The 17,936-nt window shown below is 38.3% G+C and overlaps 1 protein-coding gene across 1 annotated transcript in view; it reads right to left on the bottom strand.

Annotated features, from left to right (window-relative positions):
* The window catches only part of mylk5 (myosin, light chain kinase 5), a 32,808-nt gene extending 18,395 nt beyond the window's left edge, over nt 1-14,413 (bottom strand). Inside the window, exons 1-4 of the mRNA XM_033971214.2 lie at nt 14,151-14,413; nt 5,899-6,039; nt 3,764-3,916; nt 2,800-2,976 (exon numbers count right to left, since the gene is read on the bottom strand). Coding sequence (XP_033827105.1) covers nt 2,800-2,976; nt 3,764-3,916; nt 5,899-6,039; nt 14,151-14,289 — 610 coding nt within the window. The 5' untranslated portion in view covers nt 14,290-14,413. The remainder of the gene's footprint in view (nt 1-2,799; nt 2,977-3,763; nt 3,917-5,898; nt 6,040-14,150) is intronic.
* Nucleotides 14,414-17,936: the final 3,523 nt, after the last annotated feature.

The following is a 17,936-nucleotide window of genomic DNA, read 5'->3' as shown; positions in this document are numbered from 1 at the left end:
GTCCTTGTTTAGTCCTGGTTTAGTCCTGGTGAAGTCCTGGCAAAGTCTTGGTTTAGTCCTATGTTGCAGTCCGGGTTTAGCGCTAGTTTAGTCATAGTGTAGTCCAGTTGTAGTCCTGGTTTATTCCTGGTTTGGTCCTGGTATGCTCTTGGTGTGGTCCTAGTCCTGGTTTAGTCCTAGTCCTGGTTTAGTCTTCCTGATTTGATCCTGTGGTTGTTGTTGTTCTAGTCTGGCCCCAGTTTTGTCATGGTTTAGTTCTAGTTTAGCCTTTGTTAGTGGATGGTGTATACCTGGTTTAATCCATTTTAGTTCTAAGATAGTCCTGGTTTAGTTCTTGTCCTTGGTCCAAGTTTGCACCTGGATTAATTGTTCCATCCTGGCTTCTTATAGCTTGAGGTAATTCCTGGTTTATTGCTGGTGTAGACCTGATTTGGTCCTGGTTTAGCCCTGGTTCAGTTAGTCCTGGCTCACTATGTAGTTTTTCCAAGTTGCCTGGGACATGAGTACAAAATGAGCCGTTTAAAGTTCTATATATACAATGCAGTTCTGAAGAAGCCAATCAGAAGAAACCAGAAGTGATGCGTTTCCCTTGTGTTCAGAAACATTTACAGGAAGAACAACAATGTATGTTTAAGTGGCTGGATAGTCCGGAATTTTGGAGAAAAGGATAAAAGCCTTGGATGTCATGCTGCTTGTGTTACTGCCCATGGGAATATTACACAAAGTGAGCTTGAGATGCTCTGTAAGTTTGTAATTTTGCATTTTTAAGGGGCTCTACTCATTTAATAGAGTTAGTTTTGTCTCAGTACAAATATTTTATAAACCAGCTCTTCTGGATCTATTTATAAAGCATTTTAGCATCAGCACACCAGGAAGTAGCTGGAGGTGCTGTCAGCATGCAAGTTTCTCTTAACAATGTTGTAATGCCTAATATGGTAAATGGTCATGGTCACATTTTTATATAGCACTTTTCCACCTTCAAGGCACTTGTGGCCAATATATAAATGTAATATTGCGTAATTTCTTATAATGGTGTAAAACGTTTTCCATGCAGCAGTGGTCATATATCACCCCACTCTGGGTATTATAGACCACTAATGCAATCACATTGTTTGATTGTGCTTTAAATTTCTTATGTATAGAATGTTAACTCCCACCGCTTCAGTAATATAAAATATTGGTGCAAGCTCACCTTCTTCAGACTCTGTGAGATTGTGAGACTCTGTTAGACCCTGGTACAATCTCACCGTCTACTGCCTTTAACCCGACAGTATTGCTGTAACAAACAATAAAGATCTACAGAAAGTTCCCTGTGCCTCTGCGCCTTTACTTCATGCAACAGAACAGAAACCGACACACTCAAAGCACTCATCTATTCACACACACATTCATACACCAGTGTACACAGACCCTGGGGGTGAGGTGGGTTAAGTGTCTTGCCCAAGGAAACAATGACAGAATTCATCTGTAGGAGCTGGATCTGACCGCTCAACCAATGAGGTTTATTTCGAGAACGATATCAGGTCAAAGTCTACACCAGGAATTACCTCAAATTATATAATACTTATAAACTCATTGTGGTCAATAATTAGGACTTCAATGTTGCAAACCATGCTCAGAATTCATTAGGAAACAACTGTACAACACCAGGATATTAGTATAGATAAGCACACTTCCACTTTGCTGTAAGACCCAACCCAACTACTTCACTGCCAATCAAGTCTGAGCCAGGACCAAAATTACATAAGCTTTTATACAAGACCGGTGCTAACCAGGCCTACGAAGCCAGTTTGAACTTTAGACAGTAACTGGAGCAAATGGCAAATACAATTAATAATTTTTTTTAAATGTACACCAAAACTCCGCCCCCAAAACCACATTTCAGATTGACCTGCTAAACTGGGAGAACTAAAGGAGAGAGTGGGAGAGGAGGAGGGGGCGGAGTCTACAGGTATAAGGAACATTGTCAAACAGGTATCCACACTTCAAACTCCGCCTCTGCAGCCAGGTGTTTTGTAATCAGCGACACCTGGCTATAATCAGGGCAGTCTCTTGTGATGTTATCAACTACTTGAAATCACAGAGGCCACTGAAGGCAGCACAAACTTCCAAAGTTCCAAATTTACCTATTTTGCCCTAAAATGGCGAAGAAGAACTAGGAACAGTAGATAATGCTCTTAAAACACAATATGCACAGTGTCGCAGCTGGGCAAAGTGGTTTGAGTGTTTAGTTTCACTTTAACTCCTTCACTTAGTTCCACATAATCAAAGGAGTTATTTTCAAATTCCTTGTACTTTGACAAATGCAACAATCCAGATGCTTTTATTTGATTATACGATTATTCTATCTGCTTTTTTATGTAAATGTACTAGGGGTGTTAAAAGCATAAAAAATCAGACACTAATCAATGCTAAAAATAGTATCAAAGCTAGATACTCATTTGAGCAGGTATCGATATGAAAAAGTTCTATTCACAGGACAAAAATGAATCATTAGAATAATTTTGAGCTGTATCAGAACAAGCATAAGACACATAGACTAGTATACACCCATGGACCACTATGGAACCTACTGGACGACTGAGGGATTACACAGATATAAGGCTACATGGGAATAGAAAAGAAAGTACTACCATCTAATATTAAAAATCACATTCTATTGTCTAAAGAAAGAGTGTTTTAGTTATTATTGTATCGGAATCTGTAGCAAGTTGAGTTGTACCATTGTTTATCATTATCGTGTATTGTTTATCATTATCAAGCCAAATTGTGAATTCCATTATTATTCTGTTGTCTTACCTCTGGGAGATGTCACTGGACTTGGTGTTTGAGGCGTGCTGGGTGAGGTGCAGAGAGGAGACTTAAAGACCTCGTCTGTAGGAGAAAACAGGGAGACTCCATTTCCCGTGATGCACTTGGTCGGAGAAGTGAGAGAGACTGAGGCCTGTTTTTTGACGTTGCAGATGGTTTCAAAGTCTGGGTTTGGTGCGAACAATTGAACAAAAGAGGAAGAGAGAGAGAATTCATTGTTATATCAAAATGTCTTAGTTCTGGTTTATATGTTCTATTAAAGGTGCACTGTCGAACCTTTCTGGTGAAGCATACACCTGCTTATTTGTTATTACGTCACATGGAATGTTGCATAGTGTGGCATTACACATTTAGTCGAGTATCCCAGGTTTTTCAATAAAAAATAAAAAATAAAAAATATGGATTCTTTCTGTGAGTGCTGTGAAACATTATGGGCTAAGTAACCATCAGTCTAAAAATGACTACTTCTTGTCTCATTTTAGTTACTCTCCATTAAATATCAGTTTTCTAAAATAAAATAAAATAAACTTGTACATAAGAAATACTCTGTTGCACCTTGTGATGTCATGAGGTAATACAGGAAGTGCTCCACTGTGTTTTTAAACGCCAAGCACCTTCACTAGAATCATTTGGATGATTCCAGTCCAGGATTTTCAAAAATAGTAAGTAAGAAATACTCTGTTCCAGCTTGTGATGTCATGAGGTAATACAGGAAGTACTCCACACTGGTTTGAGCCCACTTTAGTCCTGATGTGACTTGGTTTTATCTTGTTTTAGTGCAAATTTTGATGTTTTGAATGTGCAAGTGTGAATATGAATAAAAAGGAAAATCATTAAATCATTTTTATTTATGTATTTATGTACTTATATATTTATGTATTTGTATATTTATGTATCTATGTATTTGTTTAGATTTTTTTACTTTTGCCCCACATAGTAAACAACGCTGTACCTCTGATGAACACCGCGGCGCAGGAGGAGGACTTTCCTGAGCTGTTCTCCACTAAACAGGTGTAGGCTCCAGCATCCTCCGGTAAACTCTCCCTCACCACAAACCGAACCTCTGCTCCATCCACCGAAGGCTGACCAAACCGAGCCACTTCCCCTGGACACAGCGAGCAGAGCAGTCCTTTTCATAGACTTTTTGGAATTTTCACCACAGTGTATTGGTTTTGGTTCTGGTTCTGTCAGAACTGCTGTGTTTCAGATGATATCACAACATTTTATAGGCCAATAATATTTAATACAGATGGGGCAGCTAAATGAATGAATATTGTTAAAATGCTGATTTGTGTTGTAATACAGTGAGTTCTTGGGTGTAGTCACTGATAGAAGTGGTCAGGTTCAACATTTGTGAATTTGCCTTTTGGATATTTCATAGCAAACTACAATGTAATTAATAGCGAAATCTGGCTCTTGCGCCCCCTTCTGGAAGTATGACATCATCACATTTTAGAACCTGAAATCCACCAATAGAACTTATGCACTGACGTCAGTGTATTCAAAAAATGCCCCTCAACATTCTGACTGAGTGGGCAGCTCAACAAGACAACATGTGTTTCTTTCTCTGCTTTTTTGGCCTCATTTGTGTCTGTGGAGCTGTTGTTTTCCTCCCACAGTAATTATTTCCTCAACATACGGACTCAGAAACATGTACGTCCCATATTACGCTTCTTTCTGATCCCTGTCATAATGTTGTTTCTGTATCTAAAACAGACCTGGAGTTGTGTTTTGTTTCATTCACACATGTTCAACACTTAAATCCTGCATATTTAGAGTCAGTTCTTCTCTCAAACAAAAAATGCTCTGTTCCACCTTGTGATGTCATGTGATAATACAGAAAGTGCTCCATACATCTTCACTAGAATTGTTTGGATAATCTCAGCCCTGGATTTGATTTGCCAGTGTCTACTGAACTAAAGGTAAAAAGTAGCTGTTAAATATCACTTCATGACATCACAAGGTGGAACAGAGCATTTTGAGCTTTGAAGATATATGCAGACTGATAATAATAAAGGGTTACTCAAAGATGTGCAAATGAAACTAAACACACTTCCACACAACTTTTCTATGAGCATTTACTTGATATTCTTGTTGTAAACAGCAGGTACAACTTATGCAATTATCAGATGGAAGCAGACCTTTTATATTTTAGATGTGTTTTGGGCTCTTACAGGAGAAAATGTCATTACTCACCATTGACACTCACATACCTTTGCCACTAATAAAGTTCCAAAGGCTGTGATGTAATCTGCATAACCTCTATATTCTCCAAAGATCTCTCAGTCTGATCACCTCCTCCTTGCAGGGAAAACTCAACAATCGTTTACTGCTTACTTAATGATTCTGCCATAATCTGAGGTGGGGTTTTTTTCATTCTTTTTTTACCTGTTATTAGCCATGTTTGTTTTGATATGCACGTACCTGATTGGCTAATCCAGCGTCATTCATGGCCATCTGAACTGGTGTCCAGACTACACATCTTTGTAAAGTACTGGAGAAGTGCATATTTTTGGCAAGTGTATTAATCATTTAGCATATATATTTTTTACTTTGTATCATTCCTTTCTGGATCTTAATTCAGTGTTGAGTCCATGTTTGGTACTGATTCAAATCTTGATTAAAGGTGCTATATTACGTAAAATTGAGTGAGCTTCTTGTGAGCTTCACGCCATGTTATAATGCTGTTACCTCATCAAAAATATACCTGGAGTTGTGTTTTGTTTCATTCACACACCTGCATTATTGGTCTGTCTACATCTCCAAAGCTCAAAATTCTCTGTTCCACCTTGTGATGTCATGAAGTGGTAGTTTTCAAGTTAACAGCTAGCTTTTGTTCAGTAGAGATTGGAAATTCCTGGGCTGAAATTATCCAAATGATTCTAGTGAAGGTGTATGGATTGTATTGCCACATGACATCACAAGGTGGAACAGAGTGTTTTCAGTTTGAGAGAAGAACTCAGCCTAAATATGCAGGGTTTGTGTGTTAAACATGTGTGAATGAAACAAAACACAACTCCAGGTTTGTGATGTTGAGTTAAAAATCTTGTTTTTTGGTTATATTTCTGCTAACCTTTTTTCCCTCACCATTGTGCATCCATGACACTCTGATTGGCTGGGTCCCTCTGATGGTCGCTCTCAGGGTGAAGTCTGTGCCCTCATCCACACATACGTCCTCTAGGGGGCGCACAAACACCGGAACCTCGGGACGTCCCACACCAGGACTCTCTGAAAACACAGAGATAGGACATTCACATGTATTCTTGGTCCTGGTTTAGTCCTGATGTACACTTGGTTTGGTCCTGTTCTGTTCCTGGTCTAGTCCAAGTTTAGTCCCAGTTTTAATGATGTGTGTGCAGCTAAAACAACTAATATCTGCCAAGTGAAGTGTGGGTGGATTGGATTAAACAGACACAAAGGGAGTTGGAGAGAATGCATTGCACAATTTGACCACAATCCCACAGTAAATCATAAGAAAATATTAAACAGATTAAAGGCCAACTGATTCTATTCATGGAGATGTTATTGCTTGGTTTCCACAGTATGACCATAAAATCATCTATCAGCTAATAATACTGCAAAGGGGTCGCTTCTCCACAGACCTGAGATGTAACTTGGCCATGTGGCGTCACTGCTTGTCTTAATGGAGGTATATTAGTTTAAAGAAGACATATTGTGCTTGTGTCTGCTTTATAGTTATAATCTATGACACCCGTGGATCATTATGTTATACATTTTAAATCGCAATATTCATCTAAAACAACTTAATAAAAGAAACAAGTCCTTCCACGTTAGAAAACTGCAGTGCCCAATGGGAGCTGACGCTGTCATAAACGTCATCACAACAAAGAGCCATGTAGCTGTCAGCTCCTCCTATTTTTAAAATTTTTAAGTGTACCAAAATGACACTGCCGAATCCAACGAGTATCACCAAATGAAAATAAAATTGAAGAACATAAGTAAGTATGTCATGGTGGCTGTGTAACGGTGGCAGTGAAAACAGGAGTTGATCGGCAATATGATGTCTTGAAAATAAGCGATTAAAGATGGCTCAAACATGAACAAATCACTCCAAAAACAACTTTGAGAGGGTAAATGAGAAAGGGAAACAACTATAACATGGTTAAAAGCTCTGAAAAATCTATTTTGCATAATAAGTCTGCTTTAATGCCATATTGAGGAACATTCGAGGGAAAGCAATAGCATCTCAATGGAGAGAAGCAGGTCTCTTTGGTCTGCCTCTGTTCAGTTAGAAGTCTATTACAAAAATATGTAAATTATGCAGAGTACAATAGTTGGACGAATCCATTACAAAGTGAGTGGTTAGCGTGCCTAACCACAGGAATGCTGTTTCTGTGACGCATTGGTTGCTTTCTATTTTTTGCATGTTCTCCCTGTGTCTGGTTGGGTTTCCTCTGTTTACTCTGGTTCAGCTCCATCTAAAAAATAGGCTAATCCTCCAACTAGGTACTCCTGACCAAGATGTTCCTTCAAGATTTATGGCCAAACCTCTTTGTCAAAGCCTGATCTGGTCAAGTCTTAGGCTGGGCCTGGTCAGTACTTGGATGGGAGACCGTTGGGAATATTATGTGCTACAGTGTGGCATCAGTTGTAAAAACTGTTGTTGTGTCATTAGCAAAACACTTCACCCATATAGCTTAGTGTGTTGGTGGTGTTTGGAGGGGCCCATAGTGCAGATTGGCAGATACTGTAGCTGCCTCGGCCCACTGCACATGGAGTGAATTAATAATGCACTGTAAAGCATCTCTGGAGCATTCAAAAAAAGCTGAATATTAAATAAAGATTTGGATTTTGTTTGTGGGGACATTTCAACATTCAAAACATATAATAATTAGTTTTGAATTGTTAAATGCTATGGAAACAAGGCTAATGTTGCAACCATGGACATGCTTACTTTACTCTCGACTTATATTTTTCAAAACTCTGTATAGAAAATTCTTTATGGGCACTTGAGCCACTGATTCCTGTAACACATGAGGGAAAACCAACATGGAGAGGATATGGAAGAAGTGTCTGGCAAGAAGAAAGTGAGAATTGTATCCACATTGTCAAATTAAATGTGCATTATTTAACTTTTCTGGTGAGGGGTCTGCCACCTTTTTCCAACATTAAAAATGTTATTGCTTTGAATGTTCCACAGTATGGTATTAAACTACTTTATCTTGCAGTTATTCAGTTACAGGTGTTCTTATTGCTCAAAAATATGCATGCTTGCTGTGATTGCACTGTGAGGGACCTTTAACTTGATTGTATAATGTCATCCACTTGTTTCCATAGAGATAGATAAGTTTAATGCCACACCGAAATCCTCATGGACACAAACAGATTGGGTCTGAAAAGTTACATAGTGCACTTTTGTTGAACTTAAAGTATGGCAAATGGGGACATTTCCAGCCTGCAGCTTTTTTCCAAACAACATTCCTGTATTACATCATTGTTCTGGAGCGACACCATAATTATCAAAATAAACAGATATCAAACTGTCACAATAATAAGTTCTTTGTCTGATCAGACCACACAAGCCAGACTTCTCACATACATCAGTCTAAACCAGGACTGATCAAGGACTAAAATTATTCAAACCCAGAATTAAACCAGGACAAACAAGGTCTAAACTCGGACTAAAACGGGCCTAAAGTGGTGCTCATAGTCACCAATCACAGTGGAATATGTTGCATTAACCTGGACTTAATCAGATATAACCCAGGTCTTAACCAGATCTAAACTGGGCCAGGTCTACGGCACCTCTGATGTACTCACCACTGGCAACTGGGAACACAAGTAAATCAGGTCTATCCAGGGACTAAGTCAAACCAGGACTAAACCAGGTCTAACCCAGAACCTAAACCATGTCTAACCCTGGATTACACCAGGCTTAACCACAAATAAACCAGGTCTAATGTAGGACTAACACAGAACTAAACCAGGACTAAGCCAGGACTAAACCAGGACTAAACCAGGACTAAACCAGGACCAAAGCATCTTTTATATGCAGACACACAATGGGTTACAGTTTTGGGGATGCTCTGATCCAGCAGTTTCACAAATGTAATTTGTCAAATTAAATCAAATCTATTTTTCCTGTTTCTATCAACTTTGAAGAAAAATGTTCACCTCCTCTCCAACTTCAACAGGGGCCAGCCAACACTCACAAATGTAATAATCAACTTGCATTATGTCATTGTTTAAAAAAATATATATATGTGTTTATCAAAAAAAAAAAAAGTTTATCAAAAATATGTTAATTTAATAATTTAATTTAAAAAGCTTAAAGATATAATAAGAAACTTATTGGTTGAAGTTAACGCGGTACTTCTCCATCAAGATGATACATTTTATGCCATACTGTAAAATATTATAATCAATCTGAAGAAAAAAAACATACAAAAAACATGTTTTTCTTTTAGTCTATTTTTTGGTAAAAGTTACACATTGTGGCTTTAATTTCATTGTCAGAAATAGCTGCAGCTGCAAAGTGTTTCTGTTCATATATATTTATGCACAAAGAGTCTGAGTTGACACTAAACATGCTTTGACGACTTTCACACCTCTTTCACGCCCCAGCGCTTACATGTCTATTTTCAAATGCACTGTACAGTCAAGAGCTGCTTTTCTCAGCAACACAGAGCAAAACTTCAACATCTAAAATACAAACTGTGCCTGCAGTTGGAGTGGATGATATAACATACTCTACAGGAACTAATAAATGAATTATAACTAAAACGATAAAACGCGGGGATCCGGAACAAGTGCTTCAGCTGACCTGGGTATACTTCCTCTGTGTTTTAAAGTGAGTTGGTTGAATAGTGCGAGCTAAATAATGTTAAAGGCCCTGTACCTGATTCCATTCCCATGTTTTTCCAAAATCTGTCTGTCTTGAGCTCAAATAAGTCTGCTGAGTGCTGTATCTGTATCTACCATTTTATTGTCAGAGAATCAAGACGTACACACTGACATGCTAGTTGTTGTTGTTGTTGTTAGCTTTACCATCATTGTAAAACTCCTCACTGGTCTCTGAGAGCTGTGCAAAGGGTTTATAAACTCATTGTGGTGAATAATTAGGATGTTCAGAATATATAAGTGAAGGATAACTTTGGACCACTGCAGTCTGTTAGCAATTGATTAGTTCTGTTTTTCTTGTTTTAAGACAGTACAAATTAGGTTCCACACCTTTAAATCCTTCTTAGAAAACAGCTTTAAAACACAGTTCTGTTGAGCTTATATGACGGCTCTTTGTGTTTGTTCACACCAGTGCTTAAAGGGTCTCTAGTTTACAGTGGTGTCATATTGTTGGCTGTAGGATGCCTGCTTGTTCTGGTTGTTCTACTGACCTTTAATGCAGACGGTAAATAAACACACAGGACAAGCCCAAAACAAGAATCTTCTGTAAAATGCAAAGCATTTTCATTTCATAACATGTACATGTACGCTGTACTTAATGATACCTGATGAGCTGCTCAAATGGGAGTGTACTATTTAGCAGCTGATGTCATCAACATTTCAAGGGAGGAAGGGGTGACGCTAACTAGAGGCACTGTTCTGTTTCTCAAGTTAGAATTTAACACAATCTGACCATAAACTTAGTTGGAACTAGAACAAGTTAGCTGATTAAACAAGTCCATTTCATATAACATTAGTCACTCCCTAGCTAGCATTAGCCAAAGGTTTTTCAGTCACTCTCATCTTTTTTGTTCAAACACCTAAAAGGGACCATGAGCGCTTGTATTGAGCACAGGCTCCTGAAAATGTGCTGTAGAAAGCCATTCTGTTTTGGGGTTTTGTTTTTGTTTTGGGTTTTTTTGTTTTTTTGTTTTCAGCCAATCTAAAAAATGTATTTGGCATTGTCTGCTAATATGTGCATTGTGTCACCATGGTAACTGCTGAACCTTTCTCCATAGATATACAAGAAGCCCCCCTCTCCAGGCCAGGGTCAGTGTTTCATTTTCTCTACAGCATCCATAAAACCTTATCTTAGTAAGCTTTTTTTTTTTTTTTTATCAGAAAATGATGTTCCACTAAGATCTGTACAAACAGAAAGCAGGAAATCACATCTAAAAAGCAATAAATCCATGATACAGGCTCAACCTCTGTTTGTATAATGAATGAGTTTGTTAAACAACATCATCGTGTCTCGGCCCGTCTGCTGATAAGATCACTGGCTAAGCAAAACATCACCTTTAAGTCATGTCAAGTTGTTTCTTGCCAACAGGTTTCGTGTAGGCGGCTTTGGAGAAAATTATCAAAACTTAAATCTTGTTGTGTTGGCAGAGTAACCAAAAATGTAGTAAAGAATACAAGTGTGTTTTGAAAATGGTGTTATAATCACAATCGATCCTGGGTTGCCAGAGCCTTAACCTGCAGAACGAGACAAGTGAAAGCTCAGAACATCTAGAATTCACTCACTGAGTTGCAGAGGCTGCGCTAGCACTGATTCATGATTGGCTGCAGGTGCTGGGTTTTAGGTAGCGACCATTAAGATCAGAATTACTTTAGGTTTAAAGGAACTGGATCTCAGCATTGAAACTGGCAACTTAAAAGAGAGACTCGTGAGGCTTATTCTGCTTTCTGCTTGGATAATCGTCTTGAGAAGCAAAACACCAAATTATAACATGAACAACTTGGCCATAAGGTCCAACAATTTTGCAATTCAGAATAAATCAGTATTAGTAAAATCACAATTTGATTTGAACATGTTCGTCTCATACCTGCACACACTTCATATTAATATGTAATTTTTCACAACATACAACTTTATGATCAGCTTACATATGCTAGCCTTTAGCAATCAGGGGAATAAACACATTTTAAACACCAGAAGAACAAGCCCAATCAGACGACTGATGTCTGAACTTTTAAACTCATCATTTGTTTGTATGGGTACAGACTATAGAGTTTGCAGGTCATGACCCGTGATGTAATCTGCGTTGGACGTAAGCTAAATTCTGCAAATTGCGGCTTTCACCGTTTTCTAATGACATTCTAATGTCAGCTGTTAGCTGAAGGGTTCAGAGCAGGGCAAGAATTCTCAGCTATGGGTTTGTTGCTACAGGCATTTTATGGGCCCTTCACAAACTAAACACGCGGAGGTGAAAAGGTTAACTACGCACAGAGGGGAGGTGGCTGGGAAGCTGTAAATGATTGATTAAGGATTTTAGGGCAAACTGAAATAAAATGTGATTTTTTTTTTTTTCTGATTTTTTTTTAATTTTGGTACCACTGAACAGTATATAACAAAAATAAATAAATAAATATATATATATATATATATATATATATATATATATATATATGCTTCAATATGTTATGTTGTTTCTGCATGTCTGTAATATATGTACATAGATACTAAAGTGTACCACATCACAGTTAAAGATTATTAACTACCTTCATGTAATATATTATCAATTGAAAGTATACGTTTAAAGTATTTTTAAATATCTAAACCAATACAAAATAATTTGGTTCCACACATAGACTGTATAGATAAATGCTAACCCACTGATAAATGCTAACATAGCTATCCTGCTTCCCGAAGTGAGCGTGGATGCGCTTCCCGCTTTTCCACTCTGGCTCCAATTCACTTTCTATTGAAAAACTGTGACCCCTCTCTCTGTAACCGCAGTCAGCCTCATCACTTTGGTCTTAAAATGTTCATAGTGGTCTGCTCTACATGATCCTGGTGTTTTTATCTTTCCCCAAGTTCACTACTGCTAGCGTGAGCAACAGGTTTGATTGACAGTGTTGCTAAGTGCCTTCTACCTGCAACATCAGCGGCGTGGGGAGGAAGAGGCATTACCGTCAACAGCCTCACTCCACATTGGCTCTTTGGTTGCTATGATACCGTGCTCGGAATTTCAAATGTGGAATTTCGCTCCAAATTCACCGCTATATCCACTAGCTTCAATGAGATTCATTTGACTGGAGCCGAACGCTATGGGTCGTCATCACACTCACTTAGTCCACTTCTTTATACAGACTATGGTACCACGTAGGAGTTAGGGTTAGAGTATTAATTATAAACTAAACCTTAATAAACTGTTTGTTTTGGATCTGTGTTCGTTTTTTAATAGGGCTAATAAAAGTGTTGTTGTCATTCAGTTTACAGGGTGGGTTAAATTAAATCTTATTCTTCTCACACGATCAAGCATCACTGTTTCATTTGTGTATGAGTTAACCGCACAGATCACATTCCTCTGTAGCACCGTCTGTTTTCTCTGGCATAGCTTCAAATAAAGATTATATTTAAAATGACATAAGACATTTAGCTCAAGTCCACATCTCATTTTAAGTGTGCATGCTGATTTAGCCACTGACATCAATTCTTCAACTACTTCTTCTGCTACTTCTTATGCATATGTTCTTTAAAGGTCCTATGTAAAATGGACTCCTGTGAGCTTTAAGCCAAGTTATAATGTTGTTACCTCCTCAAAAACATACCTGGCGTCAGGGCTGGGTAAAAAAAAAAAATCCCGATTTTCTTGCACACACTGGATCATTAAGATTTTAATCAAAGTCAGAGCAGAGGTTCCAAGTCTTTTAAACAGGGAAGCAATTTATATGTTTATTCTTATCACATTATGACTTAATAGACTGTAAACTGCATTAATTTTGATTTGAACAGATATGTGATATGATTTTAATATTTTTTTCCTATGCCAATTGTTTAACTGCACAATATCCCTCATTTGTAAGCAAGAAAGCCAGCAGTACACTTGTTTCATTATAATCACAATTTATCTGTTTTTCAAAATCTCAATTATTAGAAACACACACAAAAAACTCCAGCCTTACCCAGAGTTGTGTTTTGTTTCATTTACACATGTTTGAGTGATCCTTTATTATTAGTCTGCCTACATCTCCAAAGCTCAAAACGCTCTGTTCCACCTTGTGATGTCATGAAGTGGTAGTTTTCAAGTTAATAGCTACATTTACATTTACTTCAATAGAGATTGGCAATTCCAGATCTGTAATTATCCAAATAATAATTATTTAATTATAAATATATAATTATTTAATTTATTATTAAAATAATTATCCATTCTAGTGAAGGTGTATGGAGTTTAAAAAGAGTGGAGCACTTCCTGTATTACCACATGACATCACAAGGTGGAACAGAGTGTTTTCTGTTTGAGAGAAGAACTCAGTCTAAATCTGCAGGGTTTGTGTGTTAAACATGTGTGAATGAAACACAACTCCAGATATGTTTTTGATGAGGAAACAACATCATAACACAGACCATACATTGTTTTACACACTGCAGCATATTTGAAACCCACTCATTCTGCCAGATAAATATTGTTAAATTTATTAATATCACTAACCTGAATGTGTGACATGGCTGGACCTCAGTGTTGTTTTAATCCCACTTTTGTTGCTTGTTCCCGTGGTTGCCCCGGGCGCCTTAAAGTGCATCTTGTAGGTTGACACATATTTGGATTGGCTGGTCATCTCCCCGTTCATTTCTATAAGAGACCTTGCAGTTGTCCAGCTTTATTCAAAACCTACACAGACATTTCCCAAGCTGTCTGTTTATCGGACTTCCTCTTCTGTTTGGCACACAGCTGTAGTTGCTCTTACACTTCTCAGCCTCCTGTTTCTCACCCCTCCCCTTTGAACCATGAAGCTCCGCCCACTTCACACTATAGGGCTGAACTATTTGAGATATCTACTGCAATTCTGATTTCTCTGGAAAGCATTGAGATTAGATTTGCAATTCATGTTTTAATCAGTTTAATCAATCAAGTAGTAAAGTATTGTACTGTAGCAGATTTTTTAGGTATCTGTACTTTACTTAAGTACATTTTACAGTGCATATATATATATATATATATATATATATATATATATATATATATATATATATATATATATATATATTTATTTTACTTTCACTTAACCACATTTGAGCGTAACATCCTGACTAAAGTGTACAAGTTCAAGCTTTGGCTTTGACCACAACATGAATCATTTTGAATCTATATCACAATATTTAACACTTTAACATGTTGACAACACTTGCGAGTGTGAAATACTTTTACTTTTGCTTAGGGAGAGGCGCTAAGCAATGCTGTCAATCAAACCTGCGGCTAATGCTAGCGGAATCAACCTTGGGGAAAAAAGGCACCTGATTTGTCTTATTAATGTTCATATCTTGAGTTACAGACACAATAGCAAAATAAAATCACCAGGATCATGTAGAGCGAGTTGATATGAACATTTTAAGACCAAAATGATGAGTCTGACAGCAGCAGTTACAGAAACAAGGGTGACAGTTTTTTTTATGTAAAGTGAACTACAGCTCAAATCTCATCGTAGTACAGAAAAATAACCAAAATGTTCTCACTAGTACAACGTAAAAGTCCCCATGATAAATATTGACCCTAAAAAATGACTGCCCCATCTAATTTACATTAAAGTCCAAATAGTACTACAGGCCTATTTAAGCTTAATAGATTAAAGCTGGTATTATCCTGGTTTAGTCCAAACTTAGAGACAATGTGGGGCGGGGCAAACATCTTCTTATCTCATTCATTCTCGTGCCTGTCCCCGCCCACTGCACAAACTATACAAGCTTTTATTGCACCAGTTCTCCCACAGAGCCCCTCATAAAGGACATAAAGAGGAGAAAACTGCCCAAAGTGGAGTGTAGTGTTATCTGTGGCTCCAGGCAAAGGTCAGACAGCAGATGTATGGATCACTATGTTTACTCACTTCCTTATCAATGCTGCACTTGAACTTTGGGCATGATTTCACAGACTGACTTGGCAGTAAATGGCTTTCTTTTTTTTAAAATTATATTATGCTATTTGCTGATCTCTGTTATAATGTTGTTTCCTCATCACAAACAGACCTGGATTTGTGTTTTGTTTCATTCACACATGTTTAACACACAAACCTTGCATATTTCGTCGAAGTTCTTCGCTCACACAGAAAACGGTCAGCTCCACCTTGTGATGTCATGTGGTAATACAGGAGGTGCTTCACGAGAATCGTTTGGAGGATTTCAGCTCTGGAATTGCCATTCTCTACTGAACTAAAGGTAAAAAGTAATTGTGAAGTTGAAAATTACCACATGACATCATAAAGTGGAAAAGAGCATTTTGAGCCTTGGAGATGTAGACAGTCCAATAATGCAAGATTTCTCAAACATCTGTGATTGAAACAAAACACAACTCCAGGTATGTTTTTGAGGAGGTAACAACATTATAACATGGATTAAAGCTCACAAGAGTCAATTTTGTGTAATTTAGGACCTTTAAGTTTTAACTCATATTACTTCAGTGTGTAATTTTCATAAACTTAAATCAAAAGCCCACAAATAGTAATAATAATGATGCATTGGATTTACATAGTGCTGTTTAAGACACCCAAAGCACAATGCATTATTCACTCTCCACACTAACTACTGTAGCCACAGCTGTTCTGGAGCAGACTGACAGAAACGAGGCTGCCAATCTGCGCCATTGGTCCCTCCAACCAAAGCCAACACTCACACACTGCAATCATACTAGGCTAGACTATGTAGGTGAAGTGTCTAAGGACACGGTGACAGTTTCTACTAAAGCAAACTAGTAACTCAAAGCGAAGTTATGCAAAGGTGTGATTATAAACACAGACTGCAGTGCTATGTTTCACATCTTAAGTCATTCATACACTCTCTCTCCCCTTGGCAACCAACACACACATTAAAGCCACACTGTGCAACTTTCTATCCAAAAAATAGATCAAAATGATTATTTTTTTTATTATTATTTTGAACATTCTTTTTACATTATCTGTGTAATCCCTCAGTCATCCAGGTCTGATCTATAGCAAAAGATTTTATGCGTACTGTTAGTGGGCTTGCATTTCCACAAACCTGGCTTATTGGGCCTGAAGGAGGGCCTTTTTAGGCTTGTCTCCATGGAAACATAAAACATACAGGCATAAAACCTGCCTACCTCCATGGGAAATGTTCCTAAGTATGGTTTTCTTTCTCGATATGTAATCGTACATGTAATGTACTACGTCAGTTACACTTTTAGGACAATGTTTTTGTTTTGTTTCAGACTCTTTCCTTTCATCAGCTTTGCACTCAGCCAGAATGTGAATGCAGCGTACTACTGTCCACTCACTGAGAACAAATGTGCCAACGCTCTGAGCTGGAATCCAAGCTAGAGACAGTCATGTGGAAATGAATGAGAGACAAAGCATTGACGTCAGCTCACCGTCCTTCTCTCCTCTTTCTCACCCTCCTCATCCTCCCTCCTCTCTCCTTCCACTCTCTCATTGTCACCCTCCTCTCCCTCCTTTGCCTCCTTTGTTGTTCCCTCTATCTCTACTTCTCGCTCTCCTTCCTCTACCTCTTTTGTGCTCTCTTGCCCCTCTCTCTGTCTCAACCTTCTCCTCCTCTCCCTACTCCTCTCTGCTCTCCTTGTTCTCTCTCTCTTTCCCTTCCTCTGTATCTCATTTCTTTCTCCTTCTTATTCTCCTTGCACTCCCTCTCCTCTCTCTCTCTCCTCTTCATCCTCCCCCCTTCTCTCTCTCCCTTCCTCTATATCTCCTTCTCTTTCCTCCTTCTGTTCCTCTCCGCTCTGCCCCCTCAACCTTCCTTCACCATCTACCTCCTATACTCTCTCTCTCCTTCCTTTGCCTCTCCTCGCTCTCTCTCTCCCTCTTTCCTCTAAACTTCTCCTCCCATCTCTCTCTTTCTGCTCCTCATCCTCCTCTCCCTCCCTCTGTTCCATCCCAGATTCCACTTCAGTGACCCCACAGTAAGGCCTCTTCACTAGGTTCTTGTTTTAACCAAATGTCAAACACCGAGCCAAAGCAGGAGGCACTGTTGCTTTTGTTGTTCCTGTTGTTCCTTTTATTATACGGTTGTGAGCTCAGAAATACTTTTTGGGTTTCTCTTCAACAAATACTCTTGTGTGTAGGGTAGAGATCTCGGGAAGTCATGGATTATTTATTTGTTACATATTTTGTATAGGCCTATGTAAACATTTTGCTACCAATCATTTACTCAGCATATTCATACACACAATGTTTGTATTTGTTTGTTTTTGTTTTTTCCAAGTTTGCACAGGTCAGGCTTTGGGAAAATCTGCATGAGCTAAAACGTAGCCATA

Source organism: Periophthalmus magnuspinnatus, chromosome 8 (assembly GCF_009829125.3).
Source record: "Periophthalmus magnuspinnatus isolate fPerMag1 chromosome 8, fPerMag1.2.pri, whole genome shotgun sequence".
Lineage (NCBI taxonomy): Eukaryota > Metazoa > Chordata > Actinopteri > Gobiiformes > Gobiidae > Periophthalmus > Periophthalmus magnuspinnatus.
This window is presented reverse-complemented; position numbering and strand designations above follow the sequence as displayed.